The sequence below is a fragment of the Chinchilla lanigera genome, unplaced genomic scaffold (genome assembly GCF_000276665.1).
Source record: "Chinchilla lanigera isolate Chin_1 unplaced genomic scaffold, ChiLan1.0 scaffold00019, whole genome shotgun sequence".
NCBI classification, from domain to species: domain Eukaryota; kingdom Metazoa; phylum Chordata; class Mammalia; order Rodentia; family Chinchillidae; genus Chinchilla; species Chinchilla lanigera.
Genome location: NW_004955420.1, coordinates 12,530,303 through 12,540,269, shown reverse-complemented (window position 1 = coordinate 12,540,269; position 9,967 = coordinate 12,530,303). Strand labels below are relative to the sequence as shown.

The window sequence follows — 9,967 nt, the reverse complement described above, 5'->3', positions numbered from 1 at the left end:
GATCCTCCTCCCTCAGCCTCCTGAGGGCTGGGATTACAGGCATGCGCCACCACCCCCAGTAACAGAATGTTTCTGAGATGTATCTATGTGTATCTGTAGTTTATTCACTTCCACTGCCTTGTTACACCACACAACCATATGGGTAGGATTCAGTTTAGCTATTCATTTATTCATTTTTATTTTTGTTTCTTTTTGTTCTTATTTTTGTTTCTGTTTTTTAGAGACAGGGTCTTACTCTGTAGTTCAGGCTGGGCTTAAACTCACTAGGTAGCCCAGACTGGCCTTGAGCTCATGGCAGTCCTCCTGCCTCAGCCTCCTGACTGCCATGTTCGTGCTATCACACCCAGCTAATTAAATTGACTTTTTTATCACGGTAAAATATCTAACATTAACTTTGTCAATTTTAGCCCTTTTATTTCTTTTTATTATTACTTTTTTTAGATAGAGGTCTCACTATCTAGTTCAGGCTGGCCTCAAACTCACTGCCATCCCCCTGGCTCAACCTCCTGCTGAATGCTGGGATTATAGACATGCACCACCATGCCCAGTCATTAGTTTAGTCATTTCATAGTGTACAATTTTGTACAATTTTGTGGTATTTATCTTTTTTTTTTGGTACTGGGAATTGAACTCAGGACCTTGCACTTGCCAGGCAGGTGCTTGTGCCACTGAGCTATATCCCTGGCCAATTTTGTGGTATTTATCACATTTGCAATGTTGTGCAACCATCACCATTATCTAGTTCCAAAACTTTCTTTAACTCAAACAGAAACTCTGTAATCACCAAACAAGTGCTCACCATTCCTTCTTCCTCTTAGTCCCTCTTGTCTACGTCTGCCTCTGTAAATGTGGCCACTCCACAGAGGTCATGTATGTGGCGTATACAGGGCTGTCTTAGTGGCTGGCTTATTTCACCTAACGTGTTTTCTTTCTTAGCTTTTCCTTTTCCTTTTCTTTTTCTTCTTTTTCTTTTCTTTTTTTTTTTTTGAGACAGGGTCTATGTAGCCCAGGCTAACTTCAAATTTATGACAATCCTCCTGCCTCAGCCTCCCAAGTGATAGGATCACAGGTGTGCACCACCACTCCCAGCACTTAGCACATTTCCAAGTTTCATCTATGCTGTAGCATGGTCAGAGCTTTCTTTCCATTGCTGAATATTATTCCTCTGTATGTACACATTTTATCCATTCATCTCTTGAAGGACACTTGGAGTTTTTTTTTTTCTTTTTTTTTTTGTTGTTTTTTTTGTTTTTGTTTTTCTCCGGTACCGGGAACCAAACTCATGACTTTGCGCTTGCCAGGCAGGCGCTTTGCCGCTGAGCTAAATCCCCAGCCCCTGAACACTTGGAGTTTTGCATATTTCTAATTTTTAGTTATCATGAATGAAGCTACTGTGGACGTTCAAGTACTGGTATTTGTATAGACACGTGTTTTTGTTTCTCTTGGATAAACATGGAATGAGAGCTACTGGTTTGTTTGATAAGAGAATATTTAACCCTCTAAGAAACTGCCAAGCTGTTTTCTAAAGCAGCTGCTATCGTTTGCATTATCACCAGCAAAGTGTGAGAATTCAGCTGCCCTACGTCCTCACCAACACTTGTACAGTCCAACTTTTAAAATTCTAACAATTCTAGTGAGTGTATAGTACTCTATTTTTTTTTTGAAACAAGGTCTCAAAACTCTCGATCTTCCCGCCTAAGCCTCCCAGGTGCTGGGAATCCAGGTGTACACTACCATGTGCAGTTCCCTTTCTCTATTTCAAAGTGGGGTGCTTGGCATGGTAGTGCATGCTTCTAATCCCAGCACTCAGGAGGCTGAGGCAGGAGGATCGTTGCAAGTTCGAGGCCAGCCTGGGCTACAAAGTGAGCTCAAGTCCAGCCTGAACTGCATAGCAAGGCCTTGTCTCCAAAATGACAAACATAAACAAACAAAAAAATCAAAGTGAGTCTCACTATGTTGCCCAGACTTGTTTTGAATTCCTGGGCTCTAACAATCTTCCTGCCTTGGCTTCCCAAGTAGCTGTACTACCGGGTGCTCATGTCAGTGTTTCTGTTGTTTTAATTGTATTTTTTGTTAATGATATTAAATATCTTTCTACATTCTTAGTTATCATCTGTATATCTTTTCTTTTTTTTTGTTTTTTGAGACAGGGTCTCGCTATGCAGTTCAGGCTGGCCTTGAGCTCACTTTGTAGCCCAGGCTAGTCTTGAACTCTCAATGATCCTCCTGCCTCTGCCTCCCGAGTGCTGGGATTACAGGCGTGCACCACCATGCCTGGCTCTATATCTTTTCTTTTTGAGGTGAAATGAAGTGTCTGTTAAAATACTTTCTGAGGGGCTGGGGATTTAGCTCAGCGGCAAAGCGCCTGCCTGGCAAGCTCAAGGTCGTGAGTTCAGTTCCTGGTACTGGAGAAAAACAAACAAACAAACAAACAAACAAACAAAAATACTTTCTGAATTTTAAATTCGATTCTTTTTCCTTTTTTTTTTTTAAAAATTGTGGTATTTTGTGGTGCTGGACATGGACCCTATGTCTCGAATGTGCTGGGCAATCACTCTGCCCCTGAGCTACACCCTAATCCTTAATAGGATGTTCTAAGAGTTCTTTATATAACTTAGACTCAGGTTCTTGTCAGATGTGCTTGTATTCATGTTTTTTGAGACCAGGTCTCTATGTAGTCCAGGCTGGACTTGAATTTGCAGTGATCCTCCTGCCTCAGCCTCCTGAGTGCTGGATTACAGGTGTGCACCATCTCGCCCGGGCTCCATATTCATGTTTAAATGCACATCCCAAAATATGTACTATAGCTGGCATGGTGGTGCAGATTTGGCAGAAAATCGAGCAATTAAATCCTATTCGTTGGGGAAGATTTATTTTTGTGCTTAAGTCAGGGCCTCACTACATAGTTCAGGCTCACTGTGCAGCCCAGGCTGGCCTCGGACATCTGGCCATCCCCCTGCCTCAGCCTCCCGACTGCTGGGACTGCTGGGGCTGCTGGCGTGCGCCACCTTGCCCAGCTATTAGGGAGGACGGATAGAGCGCAGTGTTCCTCAGGACTCCTGGGAGCCCCGGAGGGGCAGTTTCTGAGTCTGCTTCCCCCTCGCTCACTCCAGGCCGCTGCTGCGTGACTGCTCCCCCGCCTCCGCCCCGGCCGCTGCAGGGATGCTGTTCTCTCCCCGCCTGCTGGGCTGCTCGAGGACCTGCTCCCGCGTCCTGGGACTGAGCCTGGGGGCTGCGGCGCTGTTCGCCGCCGGTGCCAATGCTGCACTCCTCTTCCCCAGCTGGGACGTCACCTACCTGCTTCGAGGCCTCGTGGGCCGGCACGCCCTGCTGGGCTCCGGGCTCTGGGGAGGCGGCCTCATGGTAAGATCCGGCTGGGTGGGGATTCACAGCGCCAGTGGGGGTAGAGCTGGGGGCTGTGGGGAGTAGTGCTTTGATGGCAGCAATCGGAATGCCCACTCCCAGGATTTGGGAGACTTTGCAAGGTGGGGAGGGTCTTCTTGGAACCACGCAGGCTGGGATGGAGGTGATACCCACAGCTCAGGTCACCTAAAACCATGTCTTGGGAGTCAAAGCCAATAGAACAAAGCTGGGCGTGGTGGTGCACACCTGTAATCCCAGCACTGGGGAGGCTGAGGCAGGAGGATCTCTGTGAGCTGGAGGTCAGCTTGGGCTACAAAATGAGTTCAAGGCTAGCCTCAACTAAATAGCCAGGCTCTGTCTCAAAAGAAAAAGAAAGAAGAAAGACAGAGCACAATAAAACAGATTCTTGTGAGACATCCTGGAACCGCTCTGTCCCAACAGTCATGGGCAGCAGTGGACACAGGCAGGAGCAGAAACCACTGTGTCTCTCCCTGACACTGCAGGTGCTCACGGCTGCCACCCTCATCTCCATGATGGGCTGGAGAGGCTGCTGCTTCGGGAAGAGTGCACCGTGTTGCAGCGTAAGCCACAGTCCACTGTCCGGCATCGGCTTCCTCTAGACACGCCAGTACTCAAGGCCTGTTACACGTCTGAGGCTCAGAGCCAAGTCCTAAGTGTGTCTCTGAATGCCGCCAAGCTCTGGGGCGACCTGCCCAACTCTCCACCCGCATCCTCCTCTGCCACGTGGGCGTGGCCGCCACAGGGAGGAAGGGCCTAACAGCCACCGAGGACACAGGAGCGGTTGTTTCCCTTTAGTTCACTGAACCGTACAGACAGGAGTTATGGACGTGGCAATCAGGCGTCAGTAGTAGGGAGTTACCTGGCTATTTCAATTAATTTTCTTAGAGGCCTGGCACTGTGACTCCGAAGTAGAGCACTTGCCCAGTATGCCCAAGGTCCTGGGTTCAATCCCCAGCACACTGCATAAAAAAAGAAAAAAATAGAGTGAGCCAGGCGTGGTGGCACACACGTGTAATACCAGCATTCCAGAGGCTGAGGCAGGAGGATCTCTGGGAGTTCAAGGCCAGCCAGGGCTACAAAGTGAGCTCAAGGCCAGCCTGAACTGCACAGCAAGACTCTGTCTCAAAAAGACAAAAAAAAAAAGATGTGTGTGTGTGTGTGTGTGTGTATATATATATATATAATATATATATATATAAATAATTTTCTGGGGTTTTTTTGGAGGGGGGAGTTCAGGTGAGGTCTCACTATGTTACCCAGGCTGGCCTTGTGCTCGCTGAGATCCTCCTGTTTCAGCCTCCCATGTGCTGGGATCACAGATGTGCACGACCCTGGCAGGAAATCTTGAATATTTTAATTTGGGGCCAAAACTCACTAAGCACCTTTCTCTGACCCCAGCTTGACACGAGTGGGAAAATGACTATGAAGGAAAACCCTGCAGGTTTTATTCACATATTAAACACATGCATTCTTTTGGGAGGAAGAAATTCACTGTGACCTGCAGGCAGGGAGGTGTAGGCGCAGGGTGGGAGGCCAGAGGGAGTCTCCCTGGGCAGCCGCAGGGCGGAATAGGGCTGCGCAGCCTTGCCTGCAAGCTTGCTCGAGCTCTCTTCCCGCTCCGTGGCTCCCTGTGAAGCTTGATTTGAGAAACAGCCATCAGGGATGGCCCACTCGTCCTCAGAGGAGTCAGAGTTGGGCCTGGGAAGCCAGTGGGACCCTTTCCCCAGAGCTAAGTGACGTGGCCCAGATGTAAGGGTGTCTGGTGGCAGCCAGCGGGCCGGAGAGTCTCCGAGTTAGGAGGGCGCAGGCTCAAGTGCCTGCCTCCTTTCTTGGGCCTCTCTCCCTCCCAGGCCCCTTCTCCATGCTATAAAGCAGTTGCTGGGGATCAAAGCTTGGCGGGGGCGGGCAGAGGAGTTGGAAGTTTCCTATCACCCTCACTCTCCGCAGATCCTCACCGCTCTGCTCGCCAGCGGCTTGGCTTTGCTTGGAGCCCTGACCTGCTTCATCACTTCCGGAGTGGCCCTGAGAGATGGTCCGCTATGTATGTTTGATGTTTCATCCTTCAATCAGACACAGGCGTGGAAATACGGCTACCCATTCAAAGACCTGCGGCACACGTGAGCGCTGGGGACTTGGATCTGCGGTCTTTGCAGGGGCACAGGGAGAGAGGCGGATCCTCTTGCCTCAGCCTCCCAAGTGCTGGGATTACAGGCGTGCACCACCGCGCCTGGCTGGGGGCCATCTCTTGGGTTGCTTGCCTGGCTTTCCTTGTTTACTCCCTGCCCGACCTTATTTTGGGGACAGAAATTATCTGTATGACCGTTCGCTCTGGAACTCTGTCTGCCTGGAGCCCTCCAAGGCCGTTGTCTGGCACGTGTCCTTCTTCTCCGTTCTGCTGTGCACCAGCGCCCTCCAGCTCCTCTTGGTGGCTGTCCATTCCGTCAACAGCCTCCTTGGCCTCTTCTGCAGCCTCTGTGAGGAGTGACAGGTAACGTGCCTGGGTGCCCAGGTTCCTGCAGGCCCCCTCAAAGCCTTTCCTACAGCAGTGGCAATGAAAGACAAATGAACATCCCTTTGCGGGCACGGGGTACACCCCTCTAATTCCAGCACTCAGGAGGCTGAGACAGGAGGGTCTCAGTGAGTTTGAGGCCAGCCTGGGCTCTATAGTGAGCTCAAGGCCAGCCTGAACTACATAAGGAGACCCTGTCACACACACATACACACACAAGCGGCTACATAAAGCTTCCAGAGGATAAGGGGTTGTGAACCGAAGGCACACAGCTAGGTTAAGGGAGAGTCAGCACCTGACCCCCTCTCTTCACAATTCAAGTTCACCAGCTGCTATGGACGCTCCGCGGGCTGATTCCCTCCCCTGTGTGGCTGGCATAGAGCCTTTTCCATGATAACCAGAGCTCCACCGAGGTTGGAGTTCCTCCAAACACAACTTCACCTTTCACCCCGGGGGCTGTGGCCTTCGGGGGCTGCAGAGCGGGGAGCAGGGGCAGAGGGGAGGGCAGGAGGGAGCCCCGAGTCCAGATGCTGCATCCTGTCCCACCTACAGCCTCAAGGAACCCTGCTGTGTTGGCCTTGCAGTTCCCAGTTGGCAGATTTCATTTCAGGGTCATAGTAGGGTGGGGCTGAGCTATAAAAACTTCTCTAAGGGACAGGGCCCAACACTGCCACGCAATTAATGGAGGACGGACAGATAATTTAGGGGCTGAAGGTATGGCTCTGCAATAGAATACATGCTTAGCATGTGCCAGGCCAGGGCTTGTGTCTCCAGCACCCCCCCACACACACACACAAACACATGCGCACGGTAATTTACATCTGCTTTTTATGTTTTCATTTTTTCAAACAGGGTCTCACTATGTAACCCAGGGTGGCCTCCAACTCACGACCCTGCCTCCTGCACCACTGCGCATGCGTAGAGTGGCTCCTCCCCCTCTCTTCTGGTGACCCCGCCTCCTGTCCCACTGCGCATGCGTAGAGTGGCTCCTCCTCTCTCAGCGGCGACACAGCCCCGGGAGATTTGGGGTGCACGCGGTGGGAGACTGACCTTGCGGCCTTGAGGTCAGTGTGCAGCCCATGGTGACAGCGCCCAGCCTTCTCTCTCCAGAATTCGATTTTGGTCCTCATCAGGGGACGGGGGAGGGAAAAGGCCTTGGAGAAGGAAGGAGGAGAGAGTTCCGGGCCGGTGTGGCTCTGTCCAGCAGGATGGGGCCAGGCAAAGCTTTTCTGAAGCAGAAAAGCCATCTGTGGTCGCGCGTGCTTTCGTGACCACCATCCTGGGCCAGGAGGGTGTTTTCCGGTTCCTAGTCCCGCGCAGAAGGAGGCCCGTCCTCAGGGCAGTGTGTCCTTCTGCTTCCCGTTGGCGCTCAGGCGTCCGGAGGACAAAGGACATTTCTCGTGGACACCTTGTCCCGTGTGAAGTTCGTAAGAATATGCGCGGTGACAGCTTGGTGCGGCGCGTGCTCGCGGAGCGGCTGGGACACAGCACTCGGATCGGTCAGCGTCAGCCTCCGCTCCCAGCCCGCAGTCCTGCTAAGCAGGAGTGCCCTTGTCTGCAGTGAGGGTGACGGCTTAGCAGTACTGTCACATAGCGTGGGGAAAAGGTTTTCTGCAGCCTTTCTGCAAGCTGGAGGTTGTTTCAAATGTGTAAGACTTGGCAGGAAGAACTATTAAAGATCGCACTTTTTGCTTAAACTGCTCAGCTGTGTTTCATGGACAGGGACCTTCTCGTGACAGAGAAGTTGAACAGGTTTATAATTCAGGGTCTTCTTTATCTTCCCATCTTGATCCTGATCCTTATAGTGAGTGACCCCTTGTATAGCAACAGTCCCGCACTCCCATCCAAATCTGTTATTCTTGCCAGGAAAGGCCTCAATGTTACTCGTTTTTCAATCTCTAGCCCTAGCAAAGATGTCACAATAAAGTGCTCATTAAGTCGACTCATGCACCAGATCCTCTGTATTTTTTGCTGGGCTGCAGTGGGTGGGCGAGAGAAACAGTTGAAGAGATTGTAGAAGGTGACAGCCAGTGTTTCCTAGAGATATGATTTTTTTTGAGACACTATTTCACTGTCACTATGTAGCCCCAGGCTGGCCTCGAGCTCACAGCAGTCCTCCTCCCCTGGCCTCCCAAGTACAGGTGCGTGCACTACCACGCCTGGCTGAGGTATGATTTCTTAGTGTTTTTTTCTTTCTTTTTTTTTTTTTTTTTTGGTTTTTCTCCGGTACCGGGAACCGAACTCACGACCTTGCGCTTGCCAGGCAGGCGCTTTTGCCACTGAGCTAAATCCCCAGCCCCGTTACAGTGTTTCTTAAGTGGCAAGGATAACACACCACCTGTTTGTAAGGCACATTGCGCTTTTGTGCAGCTGGAGTCAGGCTTGTCTGCGGATGCAAGACTCGTGTCAGATGCTGCGGGGGCTGCCAGCCTCTGGGCAGCTGCAGAGGTGGTAGGGGAGCCCGGACTGGGTGCAGAGTGTCCACCTGGGCCTCAGCCTGTATGTAGACTTCAGTCTGCAGGCCAGGGCCTGGAGGAAGGCTCGCCAAACGAGGCATGTCAGAGTGGGCTTACAAACAGGGAACTGTGAATGCCAGAGGTGGGGCCAGCCAGAGTGGCCATCCATAGTTTTCTTTGTTTTGTTTTGTTTTGTTTTTTTACCGGTACCGGGAATCGAACTCACGACCTCGCGCTTGCCACGCAGGCGCTGTGCCGCTGAGCTAAGTCCCCAGCCCCCATCCACAGTTTACTGCGGTAATAAAGGAAAGCCACTGTCTTAGTTATTTGCCACTCTGCTAGGACACAATAGCCAACGGCCAAAAGTTAAAGGAGAAGAGGTTTACTTGGGCTCACAGTTTGTAGAGGTTTTAGTCATAGCTGGCTCAAGGCAGGGTTGGGGGCAGAAGGGATTGGAGAAGAGAAACAGCTCATCGCAGGGCGGGGAAACGAGAGAGAGATCAGAGGAGGGAGATACGCCCTTCTGTGCCGCACCGCCGGTGACCGCTCCTTCCGACCAGGCTCCACCTCCCAACCGAAGCGCTAGCCGTAAACTCAGCGCGGGACCGATCCCGCAATAGGAACAGTGCCCCACGTTCCAGTCACCTCCCAAGAGCGCCCCCTCATGAGCATGTGGGACTTTGGGGAGACATCTAAACATAAACCATGAACAGCCACTGTAGGAAAACAAGGTTGGGGAGAAATTTACTAAAATCAGGGCGACCAATCTGAGCAATAATGCCAAGAAAGTGATTTGTAAACCACAACCTAGAATAATAAGAATTAGCTGGTCTCTGCCGGAAGTTGTAAAAGTTTACTTCTACAAACCACCCTTTTTGCATCTTATGGAAGCAAGTTTTGGAACTTGATATGACTAATTGGTTGAAGTAAACCAAAGGAAGCCTGGGTTGGATACTGGAGAATGGTTTTTGTTTGTTTTTTTAAGACAGGGTCTCTCTATGTAGTCCAGACCGGCCTTGAATTCCCGGCCGGGAATGGAATCCTCCTGCCTTAGCCTCCCAAATACTGGGAGTACAGGTGTGTGCCAGCACACCCTGCAATGTTTTTAGTTTTTACAGCTAAAGGCTTCTAAAGCTGGATGAAGGACCGGTGCTTACAAGCAGGGACTGCAGCCTAAGGCTGCTCTTTCCGGACTGTGCTGGAGCAGGGGTGGGATGAGGGGCAGCCCTCAGGGAGGCTGGGGATTTAGCTCAGCGGCACAGCCCCTGGGTCAGTGCGGTGCTCTACACACTTCTTCCTGGAGGAGCCGGTAGTACTTCAGGCTTCGTGGGCCTTCTGGGCTTTGTGGCAACCACTCATTCCTGCCCGCACAGGACATAGGCAGCCATGGACAAGATGTACATGTGCATAGGTGTGTTCTAATGAAGCTTTGTGGTTATGTAAAATTTCGACTGCTATAATTTTCATGTGTCACAAAGTATCCATTCTTCCTTTGATTTTTTTTTTTTTTTTTTTGTTTGTTTTTTTTTTTTGGTCGTTGAAAAAATATAGGGCAAGGTGTGCAGCTCAGCCACACACCTCCTCCCTAGCAAACATGAGGTCCTGAGTCTGATTCCCG

General features: G+C 50.9%; 1 protein-coding gene across 3 annotated transcripts in view; it reads left to right on the top strand.

Annotated features, from left to right (window-relative positions):
* Tm4sf19 (transmembrane 4 L six family member 19) overlaps positions 1 to 7,835 on the top strand; it is a 26,427-nt gene extending 18,592 nt beyond the window's left edge. For 2 of the 3 annotated variants that reach the window (XM_013513400.1, XM_005383131.2), the window contains exons 2-6: positions 3,114 to 3,363; positions 3,867 to 3,944; positions 5,332 to 5,501; positions 5,689 to 5,872; positions 6,746 to 7,835. In XM_013513400.1, coding sequence (XP_013368854.1) covers positions 3,114 to 3,363; positions 3,867 to 3,944; positions 5,332 to 5,501; positions 5,689 to 5,869 — 679 coding nt within the window. In that variant the 3' untranslated portion in view covers positions 5,870 to 5,872; positions 6,746 to 7,835. The remainder of the gene's footprint in view (positions 1 to 3,113; positions 3,364 to 3,866; positions 3,945 to 5,331; positions 5,502 to 5,688; positions 5,873 to 6,745) is intronic. The other variant, XM_013513401.1, reaches the window with a different exon arrangement.
* The last annotated feature ends 2,132 nt before the right edge of the window (positions 7,836 to 9,967 follow it).